This window comes from Solanum dulcamara, chromosome 7 (assembly GCF_947179165.1).
Source record: "Solanum dulcamara chromosome 7, daSolDulc1.2, whole genome shotgun sequence".
NCBI classification, from domain to species: Eukaryota; Viridiplantae; Streptophyta; class Magnoliopsida; order Solanales; family Solanaceae; genus Solanum; species Solanum dulcamara.
This window is the reverse complement of record NC_077243.1, coordinates 18106750-18126309: the sequence shown is the minus strand read 5'-3', so window position 1 is coordinate 18126309 and position 19560 is coordinate 18106750. Positions and strand designations below refer to the sequence as shown.

Genomic DNA, 19560 nt, shown 5'->3' with positions numbered 1-19560 from the left:
TATGTTTAAAACTCTATCAATTAATAAAGATAAAATGATAAACTCACTATGCTAATTATTATTTTCTTAATAAATATGTCAAGTCAAAATTTGATAATTAAAAAAAAATGAATGGAGTAGTTGAAATTCTTATTTCATGGTTTTTGTCCTTTCCTGTAAATCTTTTTTTTTTTGCTCAAATTTGAATAGGAATTAATACAGGATATTAATAGGCTCAATTATTTAAATTTTTGATTTGGTCTTGAAATATAAGAGAAGCAACAGTGAATTAGTTTCATACAGAAGTTCTTGATTATTTACAATCATTACCAGGTGGAAACCACAATTAATCAAATCATAATACAGTTTAATTTATTTTTTTCTTTAACCTATTATGCCGTGAGAAAGATTTGTTTTCCTCATTATCTAAAAGTTTCAGGCTAATGCACAATAATCTAACAGTCGAGACAATTTTAGAAGCAAGTTGTATTTTTTGTTTTGTCACTAAATAAAACCACATTCTAGTCAGACCGTTTCGATTTTTCTTTTTACGTTTTTCATTTGATGTTCATTATTTAATGTTTTTGTTAAAACTCGGACTAAATATAAATCACACATTAACAAGCTCATTCTAAAGGCTATGCTTTCAATAATTTTTTCAATTTATGTGATATATTTTTTATTAATCTATCCCAAAAAAATATTATTCTTTAAAAAAATTTAAAATTATTAATACGTCTAAGGTTGCATAAGACTGCAAATTTCTTTTCTTCAATCAAATCAGACTAACAAAACTGAAACAAAGAGAACACATTATTTGGTAGTTTTTAGTTATATAATTCATATGATATAATTTAATTAGATACATAATTTAAGAAATATAAGAAGGTTTTAAAATATTTTAAAACTATCATTAAGATAAATAAATATTTGAACAGCAGAATACACTTTTTAGACTTCTATCAAATAAATAGAGTCTGTATCCGATATAGGTATCATTAGACATTTATCAAAACAAAAATATTATTCTTTTATCATATAATTGAGATAAAAAAAAATAGCTAATATTGTAACCAGCGGTGGAGCTACCTTAATGACACCCCTTTATAGGAAAATTTTAATTTTTAGTTAGGTTAAAATTTTAATTTTATATATATGTGCTACCTATTAACTTCTTTTTTAATTTTATGTTTGTCTTCATTTTGATATTTTAACATTTTTTAATAAAAATTTCTAATTCCGCCATTAATGGTTACTCTAATCAACCACGAAATGAACTCTCACTTGATTAGAATGATAAAGGTCCAATGCAGCTAGTGACATGCATGTTAAAACATGATAGCTACTTGACTTGTACCTTCTACCTATTTCATACTTTAATCTGCTTCCTGATTTGACCACTGCTCTTCTTTTTTCAATCAACTAATTAAACATTACTGTATTATCATTATAAATATCCACTCTAATTACTTCCACTCACCTAAGTAAAATTAGATAATTTCAAAACAGGGTGTTTAATTACCACTCCAGAGATAGGATGGGACCAAGAAATAATAATAATTCAAAACACAACCATCCTCATTTTTAGCTTTTTGTTATTCTCTTGGGGGGATTTTTGTTAAAATTTAGTGTTGGAACTTTGGACATGATTAATTAACAACTTTGTCAGTTACACTGACTACTTAAACATCATTCCAGATTCTCAGTTTCTTTGCCTTTTTTTTTTCTAAAATCGCGTAGTATCCACGCTCTTAAGAAGCGCGCGTGGAAACTGTGTCCTTATCCGGCCCCATATCTAAGGACCTTTGAAAGTTCATTGAAGAAGCCGTACATCTACCCTCTAAATCGGACCGTCCATCAAAGGTATAAGGATGAAATTAATCAGAAATTGAACGGCTGAGATGTAGAGAATAGCACCAAACACAAGGAATTTCAAATTAAATAAGGCACACAAGAAACCCCAAAACTACCCAACTTATAATCATAACAAGAATCGATCAAATAGAGTTGCTTAATACGAAGCTGCTCCTTTTCTCTTTCTCTCTCTCCCTATAAGGAAATTACCTTTTCCCTGTAATGCAGAATTTTGATAAAGATCCAAACTTTCTGTAATAGTTTTTTTGAGGTTTCTTTTGCAGATCAAAAATCCCATTTGGCCGGAATTCCTTGAAAGATGTCGTCAGGTTTTACCGGCGAGTTCTACGGTGCCGGTGGGATCAACAATGGAAGATCTACTACCATTAACAACAATAACTCACTAAGGCCTCAAGTTCAACTTTCTGGAATTTTGCCCGACCCAGTTACCCAGATCGTTCATCAAGGAAGACCCAATTTGATGGGGAAACGATCTCTTGCGGAGTTTCAACAACAACAGCAATTGCAATTTCTACATCTACAGCAGCAGCAGCAGCAAAAACAACAGCAACAGCAGCAGCAGATGTTACTACTTCATCATCATCAACAACAACAGCAAGGACTTGGGTTTTATCTCCGTAACGTAAAGCCCAGAAGTTATCAGCAATCTTCTCCTATGTCTCCTCTCTCCCCTGTAGATTTTTCTGTTGCCGCTGCTGCTGCTTCTTCAATTTCATCTGAATTCTCTTCAAATTCTAATGTTACCACGATGATGAACACGCGCCACCCTCTCCCTGTTCTGCATCAACTCCGGTCACAGCCCGGGCTTCTTACTCCGGGTATTCAGAATTATTCTACAGGGGTTTCTTCTCTAAATCCGGTTCAAAACAGAGCAACCGTAGGAGTACAGGAATTGTTGTCACAAGAATCGGACAAAAAGATGATGAATTGTCTTCAAGAGCTTGAGAAACAGCTCCTAGACGACAACGACGAAGAGGAAGGCGATACAGTTTCCGTTGTCACCAACAACGAATGGTCGGAGACAATACAGAATCTGATTAGCCCGTGTCAGAATCAGAACCAGAACCAAATTCAGAAACTGGCATCACTATCTCCATCCTCTTCGACTTCTTCATGTGCTTCTTCCACAGAATCTCCGTCAATATCTTGTCCCAAACAGTCTCTAATAGAGGCTGCTACAGCAATATCCGAAGGAAAAAACGACGTCGCAGTAGAGATCCTCACGCGCTTAGCACGATTTGCCAACATCAGAGGTACCTCCGACCAGCGGCTAACGGCATACATGGTTTCAGCTCTCCGGTCGCGCGTGAACCCCGGCGATTACCCACCGCCGGTTCTTGAGTTGCACAGCAGAGAACATACAGATACTACTCAGAATCTATACGAGGTATCCCCCTGTTTCAAGCTCGGTTTCATGGCTGCCAATCTAGCAATTCTTGAAGCTGTAGATGACCACCCATTTAACAAGCTTCACGTCATTGATTTTGACATCGGCCAAGGCGGACAGTACTTGCATTTACTGCATGCACTGGCTGCCAAGAAATCAGATAAGCCAGCCGTTTTAAAAATCACGGCTTTCACAGAGCAAGCAGGCGGAGTTGACGAGAGACTCAATTCTATCGGCGTCGAGCTGAAATCCGTCGCTAATCGAGTCGGAGTTTGCCTATATTTCAACGTAATGGCTTGTAAAGTTACGGATTTGAGTCGGGAAAAATTAGGCCTTGAACCTGACGATGCACTAGCAGTGAATTTCGCATTCAAATTGTACAGATTACCCGACGAGAGCGTAACAACGGAGAACCTCCGTGACGAGCTTCTGCGGCGAGTGAAAGGGTTATCGCCGAAGGTGGTAACGGTGGTTGAGCAAGAGATGAACGGTAACACAGCGCCGTTTCTGGCGCGTGTGAACGAAGCGTGTGGGCATTACGGTGCAATATTCGACTCGCTGGATGCAACTGTGTCAAGGGATAACATGGACCGAGTTAGGATCGAAGAGGGACTGAGTCGGAAAATTTCTAACTCGGTAGCGTGCGAAGGGAGGGACCGTGTTGAAAGATGCGAGGTGTTTGGGAAGTGGAGGGCCCGTATGAGCATGGCCGGGTTCGGGCCGAGGCCCGTTAGTCCACTCGTGGCGAACTCTTTACGTTCGAAACTCAACTCGGGTACACGTGGCAACCCGGGCTTCACCGTGAATGAACAAAGTGGAGGTATCTGCTTTGGTTGGATGGGACGAACTCTCACCGTCGCATCAGCTTGGCGTTAACGTCGTTGTTATTCTCTAATTAATATTATTAAAAAGAGAAAATATTCTGATTATTAGCTTTATTAAAATATTAATTAAATTCTCAATGTGATTTGCTGTATTAAGGGCTTTCTTTAATTTTGGTTATTTGTTAATGGAAATTCAGATGAAGAAATGGATGATGTGCCACATTCAAAAAAAAAAAAAGACATGAATATTAATATTTAGATTCCCTTTTTGTAAATATATTTTGTGTTAGTGCATGTATCGCTGTTGGAAGCATTTTTATTTTTAGGCTAAGGTGTTTGGCAGAATGCGGACTTGTGTTTGGGTCCACCAATTAGATTATTTTGTAGGTACATTTGGTTGGTCGTGTATTAATGAATTTGGTTCTAATTGAGCATGGGAGGGGGAGGTTCACGTGTAAGAATTGCTTAGCACATTAGCTAGTTGTCACCGAACATTTTTGCCAAAGGCTTTTGTTTCTTACTTACGCATTCAATAATTACGTGCCAATATACCAAATTCACAATTAAGCAAACTACTCTTGCTTCATCTTTCTACTTAACATTAATTGCATCTTAATTTTTTAATTACCCTACTTAAAACCGATTACTATAAAACTAATATTAACGGTGAGTATTATAATCAATGACTAACCAACTGACTATTTTTAGGATTTAACTTAATGTAGGCTGATAATATAAAATGATATTACTATATTAAGTGACAAACGTAAAAATATAATTTTCCTTAAAAATAATCAAGACTTAATATATATATATATATATATATATGTACATTGATAATGTAAAAATGTATATAATATAATATTAATGTGGTTTATCATGTTATATGTTTGGGTTAATACTCCTTCCATTTAAAAATAAGTGAATTGTTGAGAAAATACACACTCACTTTCCACTATTTTTCAAAATATAAATAATTCAAAGTAAAAACATAGTAAATATGAACAGTTAACTCTCTTGAAATTATCACCTAGAAAATGTAAATGAGAGGCAAAAATGAAAGAAATCTCCAACAACTCTCTTGAAATTTGAACAATTCACTTATTTTAAACTATCAAAAAAGGTCCAACAATTCACTTATTTTGAAATGGGGAAATAGTATTTTTGGTTCCTCAAATTAATTTAGTTTTCAAGGTATTTGACTAAGTTTTTTTTTAGCTTTTCATTAATTGAAATATGCATTTTTTATTCCAATTATTTGTGAATATTTAGAATTTTACTATATTTATCAATTATTTCCTTACTCATTACTCATGTCATGTGTTATGTTAATTCCGTACTCTAATTTGATCATACTATAGTTTTTTTTTAAAAAAAAATAATCCAAATATAACATATTTCCTATACATAAAGATAAAGAACACGCACTGTACAAAATTTGAAATTAAAAGTATGCAGTGAAATATTACGAGGACTAAAATTATAATTTATCAATAACACCAGGGTGAAGCCAATGTATAGCTTATATTTTCGGTCGACCTCGATGATCCGGAAGTCCCGTGTGGAAAGTGGAAAGGCTCTCGCTCAACGGATCAAAGGTACGCCGGGGATAACAGGCTGATGACAGTTTTGATCTAAATTTTATATTTATTCAAAATATTAATTTTAAAAAACTAAAATTTTTAACTCATGCACTTTAAATTTTGATTCTGACTCTGAATCAATGTTGGCTCTACGAGGTTACAAAAAAGGCAAGTGCATGCCTTAGACACTGAAATTTGAGGGCCCTATTTTATTTTAGCAATAATAGATTATAGAGTTTTTAAAAAAAACATATTGAGTACTATTTGTAGAATTGAAGGTGAAATCTTGATATTTTGAATTCATAATTTTAGAATTGAAGGTGAAATCTGTTTATAAGGCCTACACGATATCTCTTGTCTTATATGGAGTTTGAGTTGCTTAATTATTTTTTGTTTATTTAAGAGAGCTAGAGAAATCTAGGGTTACGGTAGGGGGAAGATCTAGTGAAGACAAGTTGTGATCTTCAAGAAAAGAAAAGTATATATGGACTAATGGAATCCACGAGGCAAAGCAAAAACAAAAAAACTGTATATGTGGTGAAAATATCAACTATGGACATCACAAAAACAAAATTAGGGTTGGGTTAAGTTGAGGAGGACATAACACACTATGGAGTGGGTCCAGGACCCCATGTTAGGTTTTCTTATTAAACAAATATTCACGACATATATAGCTCTGTCAAAATGTCACAAATTATTGTAAACTTCCAACAAACACTGCCAAAGCCTAATTCCTTTACCATAAACTTGGACGACTAAGATATTTAAGTTCGTATTTTAAAAAGTTAACTTTTTATAGACGCAACCTGAAGAAGTATTAGGAAATATGATTAATTAAATAAGACATCATATACATGTACATTATCGAAAAGGTGATCATGACTCTAGATATTATGATATGGAAGTTCAAAATTAGGGTAAAAAGTTAGTAGGTAGTCAATGTTGTATACTTTTTTATTACCAATATTATAAAAATAAGTGTCAAAACACATCTAAAATATCCTCTCTTTTTTTAGTTTCATGCAAAAATTATTGGAGATATGAGTTCATACTTAAACTATCACTTATTAGTTTGAGAAACGCATCCCAGTGATGTGTGTAATACATTCTCTCTACTCTTTCTATTTCATGAAAAAAATCTTGCCACGTGAATAAAATATTTCACCTTGACAAAAATTAAATAAACTATTAATATTAGTTAAAAATTAAAGACTAAAGTGTTTTTATCCCCAAAAAATTATTTTTTTATAAAAAAAATTACTTTTTAAAAAAGAAATTATTTTTACAAAAATAAATTTAAAATATTTTGCTCACGCACTCTACCACCTCCCCCCCCCCCCCAATTCCCGTCCTTTTAATTATTTTTTTAAAAAAAAAAAATTAACTTTCTTTTATAAAATATTTTTAAAAAAATTCATACTTGACCCCCTTCCCCACTACTTTCTAAAAAATATTATTATTTTTATGTTTTAAAAAAATAAAATTATACCCATCATATCTATATATATATATATATATATATATATATATATATATATATATATTCTCGTTTTGTGTTAGATATGTACATATATTCTTAGGAAAATATTTTTTTCTACTTGCGTACCGAATATAGCATAAATAAAATCTTATTTTAAGAAAAGTCTTATGGAAAGTAAAAAATATTTTTCTAAAATCATATGTATATATCTAACACAAAAAGAGAAAAAATTTGAAAGCGGAGGATTTGGTGGGGCGGGGTAGAATTTTTTTTTAAGAAAATAAAAATATCTAAATAATTATTTGAGGTGGGGGGATAAAGTAAGCATTTTTAAAAAAAAATTATAAAAAAAAATTAATAAATAAAAATAAAACTTAAAAAATGTGGGCGGGGGAGGGGGGGTTATATGTTAAGAGAAAGTGGTGGAGTGAGATAGGAAAAATATTTTATCTTTTATTTTATAATTCTTTTGGGATGGAGATAATAATACTTTAATTTTAATTTTAACTAATTCTAGTAATTTATTTTATTTTTTGTTAAGGTGAAATGTTTTGTCCATGTGAAGTGTGATGTGACAAAAAAATTTAAATGAAAGAGAGTGTAGTACACACACCATGATGAGAATGAAATAAAAGAGAGATGTGTGTTTCTCAAACTAATAAGTGATAGTTTAGGTATGAAACTCACATTTCCAATAGTTTAGGTATAAAACTAAAAAAAATGATAGTTCAAATGTGTTTTTTGACACTTATGTCATTATTATACTCTCCGGTTATATATCTTATTCTTTGATTTTTAGTATAACATGTTATTTTCTTTGATTCACTTATCGTATTATTTATTATTGCTATTATTCTTTTCTCCATTATTTTCAGCATGACTTTTTTTATTATTGCATTCTTTTTTCAAATCTGCTTTGAAATCTTTTATTTGAATTTATGGTCTAACGCAAACAATCTTTCTAACTTTACAAGGTAAGAGTAACATCTCCATCACTTTCTCAAAACTCATTTGTAAAATTATATTGAATATATTATTGTTTTTATTGTTATTCTTTCAATACTTTAAAATTAGAGATGAGTATTGAAAACGCCTTTAAATTTGAAAATTATCATTTTAGTTTCTCAACTATTGACAGCATTAAAAACACCCCCTTTACTTGATTAAGTGATTTTAAAAACAAATTTTGCTTACTAGGTTTTAAATACTTTAGATAAAGTGTATTTTGAGCAAATAACCATTTAATTTTATTACAAGGTAAAAATCTTATATGATGTGTCAAAATCATCAACAATCACCTATATGTAGAGAGTTACACGTTTAATGCCGCTAGATTCACAAAATATTTTGTTAAATTATACAATACTAATCTCATAATTGATTTAGACGACATATCAACTCATATTTTAATAAATTAAATTAATAAATCAATAAATCGCTCAAACTTTATGACTTGTGTTAATTGAATTTCATTTCGTCACCTCTAATTTTTCATTAGCTTGATGGTATATGAACCAAAAACGGGCCTATCGACCAGCTCGAGGGAAAGAAGGTCATTGATAAGAGCAATATAGGGACCAATTAGTGAGTAGTACCAGCTTTTTCAGAAAATTACAGTAAAATATTTATAGGTAATTAATATGTATGTAATATATAAGTAGTGTATATTTTAAGGCCAAATGACCCTTAAAATTAATATTAAATTTTACTTAGACATTTTAATCGAATGATATTTACTTTTGACATTTCATGTATAATTTTGCTATGTCATTTTAACATTTTTTTACTGAAGTGAAATAATGGGATCTTACATGATATGTCTAAAATTAACATCCCCCAATTGGGATGTATATTTATGTCTTTTTTTTTGGTAATTAAATGGTCGAATGGTATATATTGGCAAATATCCATGTCTTTTTTTTTTCCTAGCAGCTGACATTTAGAATTAAACTTTAAAAAAGATTCTACCAATGATAAAATTAAAATGAAGATTTTAGTCTCTGTGTTATTTGACTATGCACATCTTTAAAGTGTGTAATTTTAGTCTTTGAAGTTAATAAAAGTTAACTATTTAACAAAATAATTATTTGATAATATATAAAGTAAAATAACTTTCAATGTTTACTAATCAAATACGATTACATTTGAGGGTTTAGTAGGTGGACAAGCTCCTTAAGGCTATCAATGGTGTCCTAACAACTTTCACTCTTTAAAAAATATAACATTTAATTTTTAAATTTTATATTTTAGTGAAAATATAATTGTTACATATATTTCTTATTCGGTGTTGATCGATGGTTCGATTTGAAGGAAAATATTTTAATCACTTAATTCAGAATCTCTTTATTTCTCTAATTTCTCTTTATTTCTTTCTATATTTCTTTTTCTGTTGTAAATAACTAGACATCAATTAAATAAATATCAAAAATAACAAATCATAAATAGCTTATGATAACTATTTCAACTTTTAATTACTATTTCAATGTTCTGTATATTATTGATTATCAATTTGTAAATATACAAAATCAATGATCGGATCAATAAGATATTTATTTTCGATAACAGTCTTTAATGATTCAATTTTTAGTTTAATCGATATGAAAATACTGTATTTCATGAAATACTATGTACTTAGTTTGAGAGAAGGCCGGGGGGAAACACAGCTTCTCAAGAAATTCTGAAACGAAATATAAGAATTTAGAAAATAGTAATAGTCGAATAGGGTTTCTATCTAAAGTCTTTTTTTTTTTTTTATAGTTGGGGATAAAAAAAATAATTTTAATATGATCTTATTGGATCATTAGTCTAACCATTAATCAAACACAAAAATCGAAAACCAAACTAATAATTCAATAAGAAAATTACAAAATAGTTTAAAAATCGTTAATCCAATAACTTAATATTGATGTTTGTTTAACATCAATAATTCAATAAGAAAATTACAAAATCTATAACATCGTTTTCTAATTCTGTTTATCGATTAAATCGAAATTTGCACATCCCTACAAGCTAATATGACTGTATACGTCCCTGTTTCTTCATTTACACAATAGTTCCTGCTGAAATTAAATGCTTCTGTCGTGATAGTTGTAAAAACAATTTAACAATTGAAACATCATCAGATTAGCAACTACTATGATATATACAATGTTAATTTCACCCAAATTAATAGTGGCAGCACTCTCTTTTTTTTTTTTAAGAAAAAAAACTTGGAAGTATTAAGCTTGCTTTTGAAATCACGATTCAAAATTTTGCATATTCAAAAATATTGATTTGAAATAATAATTTCGTGTCGAATATCAAAATACAAATTAAATATGGTCAAGCAAAAATTGGAGACGAGTACAATTTGCAGGTTATAAAGTAAGAAACTTTAATCTAAAAAAAAATTAAAAAAGAAGAGGTCCCCCACTTGATTAAATTCCAATATTCCCCACCCACCCATGGTGGATATAATAGTGATATCATCAGCAGTTCAGTACTAACTAAATATCATAAATGCATTATAATGTATTTATTTATTTATTTATTTATTTTTTCTCATAGATTTGGGAAGCAGAAAAAGTAGAAACTCAAAAGTACAAAATGGAAATGAAAAATAAATGATATCCGTGCAATGAATTTATTATGAGATATGTCTGCAGATTAGAACATTATGGATGAATACTTGGTCATAAAGTCTGTTAGGAAGGGAAATAATATGATACATAAATCGTTTTTATGATGAAATTCACTGACCCAAATACCTTCTTTTTTTTTTTTACTCCATTCACTTTTATTTATCACATGTTATTTATTGAGAGAATTTGTATGAACTTTTATCAATATTTCAAGATGTATTTTTTATTATATTAATATAAGAAAGACTACAAATTATAGTATATTTCATATAATTTTTTAATATTTAAATTTTAAATATTGAATTAACCTAATTTAATTTAGCTTCGAAAATTACTTATATTGACACCCACAAATTGAGACGTGACAAGCAGTTGGAAAATCTTGATTTTCATATAATGTATATATAAAAATAAAGATCTCTTATAAAATAATTATAAAATTAAAAAAATGTAAATGACCGAGAAAATCAATTCTCCTAAGGCATAATTGTAAAAATAATTTATTATATGAAGTCTTAAGCTTGAGTAATTTCTTATTACAAAAAAATAGTTCAACAACTTTAATTACAATAAAATTAAAATTGAGTCAATGTCTGTGAAATCAATCTTTAATATAATTAGCAAAACAAATTACATCAATATTAATAACATGCCAGATGCATACACTTCTTTGTCAACGTGTCTCAGACATATATCGAGGACATTTTTAAAATTGCAATGTCTATATTTTTAAAATTGCTTTTACTTTTCCATTGATCATAGTTTAATTTCACTTCAAAAATTAATAACGTCAATAAATAGTTATTAAATAAAAAAATGTGTTATTTTTAAAATTAACTAAAACGTCAAACATATCATATAAATTGAAGGAAAAAAAAATACACAAAGCCACTTTTAATATGATTTGTTGGACATGTGGGGGCTTTGCATCTAGTACCTTAATATTGGTTCATGCTTCGACTTAATTAAGCATGTTAACTCAAATAGTATTAAATAATTATTGTTTTAGGCAAACTTGCAACAATTTTTAAGATCGTTTAACCACCCACATAGAGAGAGAAGATTTGATTGAACTTTTTGTTTTTTCATCTTAATTATACATTTGCTGCTTTTCTTACTGCATTGAATTAAAGATAAAAGAGATTATTTCTGTATAGAACCATTCGTCATCCGGAATTTACTAATTTAATTAATTTGAATTTATATCTTATAAGAATTATTAAAATATAATTTTTAATTTTTTTAACGGTTGAATCTATTCATTTCGCCACACGTGATTTGAACCTACCAACATCAATTTTGGTGTAGTGGTGGATTGCTTCACCCTTAATCAGAGGTCTCGGATTCAAGCTCTGTTGGATGCATCACTACCGAATGAGTCCTGCAATGCATGATCCGAATTTAGTCGGGGTTCCATGGACTCCGAACCAGATGAAAAATAAAAAAAATGTGATTTGAAGCTTGAAAAGTGGGTAAAAACACATGTTTTTAGAATAAAGTGGGGATCAAAAAGTTAGGTCTTATACTAACATGATTAGTTTTCCAAAATTCTTTTCTACCGCTTCCATTTTAGGTAAGTTGTCCACTTTTATTATATCGTCGTTAAAAAAAATTAGAAATAAAAAAAATAGTTTTACTAATTTATTGTTTAAAGAACTTTTTTGAAACTTTACAAATATTTAGTAATAATAATAAAATATTTAATTAATTCTATTTTAAATCAATTAATAAATAATTTAAAATAACTATGTAATAATATGGAAATATGAAACGGAGTAAGTCCAAGTTTGTTGATGCCCCTGAGTTATTTATGATAAACCTATAAGTATTCTGTTAGACTTCCTAGCATATTTGTCTAAATAACTTTTAAAATTCAAACCTACCTTCTTCTCAATATCACGGATATCGAAACAATGACATAAAATTGCATATTTTGCTTTTTTAAATAGGTTGAATTCATCGGTGAATTCTTAAAATAAATATTAATCTTCATTTAAATATTTTAATTATGCTTTGTTTATTTTAGGCATCTTATATCATATTTTGTTGTGTCATTTTGACACCTTTTTGCCAATAAGCTAAAATTACAAAATATGTGTAATCCACTCGCGGATGACGTGGGATGCTGACTAATAAAAAGAGGACATGTCAATTTGATTCATAAAAAAAAATAATTTTTTAGAAAATTCATTTCAATCAACAAGAACTCTTTTTTACCTTGAAAAAAATTATGAGATCAGATCTGATTTTTCTCCAATGACTTTCTAATAATTTTAATTTTAGATAAAATTTATTTTGGTGGAAGAGAGAAAGAGAGTGACAACAATGGTGGATCTCCATTTTTTTGGCGAGTTGTAGATTTTATTTGGAAGAGTATTTATCGTTAGTAATTTTTCGATGAAGTTTATTCATATTTTATTCTTTTCGTTCTTGTAAAAAAAATTCAAAATCAGTTAATGATATTTTTTTTATTTTGTTCAAAATCAGAGCATTTCTATGTTTTTATAAGAGTTTTCCAAATTAATGTGGTGGTTGTTTGATGAATGGTGGTGGGTGATGGAAGGAGAAAGATAGAAGAAGAAAGGGAAAAAAAAAAAATCATGCGCTCAAAATGAGTGCACACTCTGCCAACTCAGCAAAAAGTGTTCAAATGACACAGTTGAGCATGACATGATGTGTCTAAAATTAACAAAGCCTAATTAAGTTAATGTGTCTAAGTGAAAGTTACTGTCAACTTTAGAGGATCACCGATGGGTTCATCCTTTTAAATAAGTTGATATTTACATCTTTTAGCAATCAAATTTATGTCTAGCAAGACATAAAAGTTCGTTAAAAACTAAAATTACGAAGATATATAACTTATGAGATATTAAAATACAAATATGTAAATTTATGTCGTTCAAAAAATTTATTTATTATGAGTGATAAAAATTAAAAACCAACTCAAAACAGAAATAAAAGTGCAAATGACACAATGGGCGACCAGTTTGCGTTTAAAATTTTGATAACTTCACGTAACTATACAATCTTCAAAACTACATTACATATTTTTAGCACAAAAAATATATATTTCAATAGTAGCTTTTCTAAATTATTATTAATTATTATACCCTTAATATACGTCAGAAACGGCGGATTAGTCATCTTTCCAAACATTTTTGTTTTTAAATTAGATTTTTTTTGCCTTTTATTTTTTCTAGTGTTTTTGTTTCTTTTTTGTAATTAATATACGAACACAATCCCTTTTTGGAATTCAAATGTAGATATTACAATATTATATTAACAAATTACAAGTTGAATTGTTGCCCTTGTGTATTTTTATATTCAATGGTGTATATGAAAAGTCATATATTGTCGCTATATATTAAATACACTGCACATATTAAATTATATATATAAATAATCGCTACTATATAATTCTTGGTTGGGAAATTGACACTATGATATAAGTTCTATATAGAATTGACATCTTTTTAATTCAAAAGTATTTAGCATATCTTAAGCCTAAAAATATTGGTACCACATAGCCAATTATTAGATAAAGAGATGGTGAATTAATCCCCTATTCGTTAAAAGCACAATCTCTTTTCATAATTAATTTTAGATTCGTATAAAAAAAAAAAATTCATTTGAGTCTGATGTATACATCATGTGTATGAAAATAAGGTGTGCAGCTTTAACAGAATGTTATGTACAATATCACGTATGTAAATTCAACAACAGAAGTAAAAACAAACTGCATGCAACAAATATATATGTGTATACAATATATGTATACAAATTTTGAACTCTAGTCACAATATTAAGAAACACAATTATTATCATCTGAAAACATGTATATAAATTCAAATTGGTAAAACACAAATAATTGGTAAAACCCTACTCCCAACGGTAAGATAAAGAAGCTTAAAATAAGTCATTTTCCATTTTCTTTAATAATTTTAAAATTTCATACAAATTCTTGAGGATGAACTACTAATGCAATAAATCTTCTTTTTTTCCGTCTCCAACATAAGGTCCATTATCCGCTTTGAGGCTCATTTTTTTGGAGGTAAAACGCTTTCTACTAAAAATGACTCTATTATAAATGAAGGCTCAAATTCGAGATTTTTAAATAAAGATGAAGCGTCACTTACCATATCTATTTAGTGTGATTGATTCCAATAAATGAATTGAAAGCCAACTCTCCCTAGTTACTAGTCTGTTGGGAAGAGGAAGCAAAGAAAAATAAATGGTCTCTTTATGCATCTTTGTTTTTGTATATTTATTGACACCTGTTTTTACTTAAATGAAATAAGATGTGAATAAGATATATATATAACTGTTATTTTAGTTCTTTTTTACATTCATTAAAAAAAATGCAAAATATAATTTATTAAGTTATCAGGAAAATTTTAATAGCTCAATTAATTGACTATCTAAATTTTTACTTTATTGGTGGGGGTTTGATTTTCAAACTTGTTATCCGTTAGCATGCTTCCCCTTCTCTCCCCATTATTTCCCCCCAAAAAGGATTTACTTGGTAATCCTTATTGTTTTTTATTTTTAAGAATTGAGTGATATTAAAAAGAATTTGTGTAGGTTTTAAATGTTAAGGGCATGATTAAAAACAATTGTCATCTTTAATTTTGCATTTCTAAAGTAAACAATTATTTTGAGATAATTTTTTTAAACTAAAGGGACTGGACTGTAAAATCCAAATTGAACCGTCTTTTGCCTCTGTCCCAATGCTAGCACTTTCAAATTTCAATTAATAAAATTTGAGCTTGGTAATACATGAGCAAACTATATTTTAGTAAAACTTTTTCTAGATTATTGTTTTTAGTTACATTTTTCCTTCCTGCTTCTTTGAAAGAATAGGTATGGAGCATTGTTGAAAATTTACTTTCAGCCCATCAATACTAATTGTGCTTTACTCTTACGAACTCATTTTTTTGGGCTCCAGATCAACATGATATTGAACAATCATATAAGTTATGATATGGTTATTACCTACTATATTGTGTTATTAGTTTAAATATAATATTTGTTTTAATTCTTTCTTCAATTTCATTGATTATTAAGTAATGCCGAAAAGTTCAATTTTATGTAACGCTCGAATTTGATGTAATTACGTTATTACTATTTATTAATTTAATTTTATCTTTTATCCATGAGACTAATAATGGAAAGCCATATGATCTTTGAAACATGATATTTATTTGAACCACCAAAAGAGTGCAAATGAAATGTAAAAAAGGAAAATATATAAAATAAAATGTCAGAAGTGGGATTTGAACCCACGCCCTCTTACGAAGACCAGAACTTGAGTCTGGCGCCTTAGACCACTCGGCCATCCTGACTTAACGACAATATTTTTCTTCGTTTTCAATAAGTAATAGTAAAAAATCAATGCCTGCGGCAACAGTGCCGAACTATAGGAAATGGAATGTATTGAAATGAACAAAGATTCATTACAATTTACAAATGTGCGGAACTTTGAATAAAGGAATCTTAATGCAAATAGTGGATCAAATTTATACTTTTTTTTGTCGTGGTTGTAATACTATAATTACACATTACTTATTGATAAAGAGGAATAGCAAACGCGTCATCGTCTAAGGTCGCTTTTACTTGTTATTATTATATTCATTATCTATTTTTAATATTGAATTATCAAAATCAAATTCAGGAAATCGAATCGAATATCGAATGTACACCCTTAATGAATTGTTTATCATTTATATGAGTATCATTAATGAGTTATTTGAATGTCTTGATTGACCTATACTAATAAATTCATAATATTAGAGTTTGCAAATAAATATGTAACCTCTATACATGATTTCAACAAAAGTTAACATGTCAAATTTGGACACACTATGAACATATTTTGTCAAAATATATATTCCTTTCAATACATAATTATTGAATTACATAAAGCCTAGTATTTAACATCTACTTTCAATTACATCAATTATCAAAGACATAATATATAAATAAGACCTTAAACTTGATTTCAAATTTTAAGTTGGATTTTGAACTTTTATAGTGCACAAGTAGGCACTTTAACTATCTCACGCTTAAACCAAAAAACACTCGACACCTGCAGCCTAAACGCGTGTAAAGCAAACGCAGTGACGTGGATTTATTAGTCATTCAATGATTGCCAACTAATTTACATGTAGATTTTAAAATTTAAAAATAAAATAGTATCATATACAAGGGTAAGGGCAGGGTGAAAGACTTAAAAATATATTCACTTTTTCACTCACTATTTTCTCAAAATCAAAAATCCTAGTTATAATTTCTTCGCAAATCAAAGGTTTGTTCAAGATTTGTGCTTTCAGCTGATATTCTTGGATGTTTGCCTTTTCTTCTTCATCAATTTAATTCAGGTATGATTAATTTTTCCTTTTGAAAGTTTATTATTGATAGATTGCAGATTAATTTTTCCTTTTAAAAGTTTATTATTGATAGATTGCAGAATCCTTTTAAGACCATGACTATAAATTCGTTTCTTTTTTAAGCTTTGGTCATATGGGTCGTCTTCATTATAGCTCTTTTTCCACAATGACAAAAAAAATTTAGAAGTCATTTTCATTAAAAAGGATCAGAAGTGATGAAAAAAAAAGCAAAAAAAACTTGAGTATAGAATTAGAAAGAAGAGGAAAAAAAATGAGATTTTGATTTGAATAAATAAAGGATATATATAAAAGGAACTCATTAAGGATATAAATGTCAATTCAACATTTTTTAATCGTTGTTGACCTAGAATTTCACTCCTGACGCGCGCGAGCAAAGTGCCTTACGCGCGTTTTGCCAGGTAGGACTCGCGTGTTTTTTTGTTTAAGCGTGGGATAGTTAAAGTGCCTACTTGTGCATTATAAAAATTGGAGGTCATATTTAAAATTTGAAGTCAAGTTTAATAACCAATTTATGTATTATGCCATTATCAAGTTAATGAAATCAAACTTTGAAAAGACCAAAGCAAATATCGAATGCCCACCCCTAGATGGGAATACCAAACATCACCTAATTATTATTCTTGTAATTACTCTTTTTATCCAATAATAGTTGTCCGCTACCGATTTGACATGAAAATTAAATAACATTAAATGACAGGGGTAATTTTATTAAATCACCTTTATTAAATACAAAGTCATTTAAACATTGAAAAATAAATAGTATTTAATATCAAGAATAAAATCGACACAATATAAAAAAATATTTATTAATTTTATAAACTAAATAAGTGTGTATTATTAAATATTTTAAAATAGTATATTGAATAAATAAAAATTAAGAGCGCAGTAGTATCTAAAATCATGGCAATTTAGTAAAAGGGGGCGAAATATGACCGTTGGGTCTCATCCAACGTCTCTCAATATATATTTACTATCCCCTGTTCTTCCACTCCAAAATTCTTGACTGAAAAACACAAAACAATTCTGAGAAATCATCAACAGATAAATTACAGACTTACTCAGAAGAAAGCTTGATAATACTTGTGTGTAAATCTCTATATTCTGTGAGTTCTTCTATCTATCATCCTGTTTACTTCAAGAATGATAAATTCTAAGTTTCTGTCGTTTAACTGCTATGGAAGTATGGAACTATGTTCAAATCTCGACCTTTGTACATTTCTTGATTTGGAGTTTCTTTTCTTTTAGGGTTCAACCTGAAAACCGATTTTAAACTCGATTTTTGGTTCTTCATATGGGATTTTTCTAGGGTTTTTCTTGGATAGAAACCCTAGGTACTTTAGTAAGATAATAACCACCCCAGCAACTCTAGCAGTGATATTTTATCCTTTACAAACAAGAATGTTAATAAAAGAGACATCTTTCTACTGCAATGTTTGCAAAAATTGAAGGACAGATAATATCTGGTAATTATTTTGTTTATTATATATAGTAGGCCGGTCATAAAATCAAATATTTTTTCACTTTATTTGGAACTTTTGAAGTTACTGTGTTTGGGTTCAAAGGTAGGGATAAAGTCCGTGTACACCCTCCCCTCATGCTCCACTTAGGTAATTTCATTGGGTTGTTGTTGGAGTTGTGTGTTGGTTATAATTTTTTCAAATAATTGGTTGTTTGAAAATGTAAAAAGTGAAAACAGGGTTTTGGTTGTTTGAAGTTGTATTTGGAATTTTCATGGTCAAACACTTGATTTCAAGTGGAAAAAAATCTGAGAAAAAGTGAAATAATTCTTATGGCCAAACGAGTCTGTTTGGGCATCTTTTTCTTACCCTCTTTCCGGGATTGATAGTTATGTTTCTTGCTATTACTGCAAAGCAAATGGTCATCTTACATGGTTGCAGTGAGTAAAGAGTTAATACACATTGAGTCATTTTATCAATAAGATACCACAGACTCACAGTGCATTGATAAAGTCACGGGTTATTTAAGCTTTGATTCTTGTATTTACGTTCATTACTTTGTTGCAAAACTAGATGACCTGGTATTTTAGGCAAAAGACTAAGTCTTTAATAGTGTAGTAACTGTCTATAATTAGTTGCCTTCTAAGATGGCATTGGTAGGTGTACATTATAGAGACTCTTTTCTTTTCCATATGCCCTTTATTTGGGCAGAATTTGAACTGCTAATCTTGAAAAGCCATTTCCAGCTTTTTTGATTTTTTCTTAATCTGTTTCTTGCTACCACTGCAGATGTTATTCTAAGTGATTGAATAGAGAAAATAAACTGAATCAAAACGTAACATCATAGTACACTACCAAAATTCATGGAACTAATGAGCTTCTTTGATGCTTATAACACTCAATTCTTTGTTGTTTTTGCTTGTACTTTCTGTATGCGATCAATCATGT

General features: G+C 29.4%; 1 protein-coding gene and 1 non-coding gene across 2 annotated transcripts; one reads left to right on the top strand and one right to left on the bottom strand.

Moving 5' to 3' along the window:
• The first annotated feature begins 1941 nt into the window (after window positions 1-1941).
• On the top strand, window positions 1942-4455 carry LOC129895223 (scarecrow-like protein 8). The gene has a single exon (XM_055970903.1). The coding sequence runs from the start codon at window positions 2153-2155 to the stop codon at window positions 4115-4117; it is 1965 nt and encodes a 654-aa protein (XP_055826878.1). The 5' UTR covers window positions 1942-2152; the 3' UTR covers window positions 4118-4455.
• An 11551-nt stretch (window positions 4456-16006) lies between these two features.
• TRNAL-CAA (transfer RNA leucine (anticodon CAA)) lies at window positions 16007-16090 on the bottom strand. The gene has a single exon. It is a non-coding gene; the product is annotated as a tRNA-Leu (tRNA).
• Between the last annotated feature and the right edge of the window lie 3470 nt (window positions 16091-19560).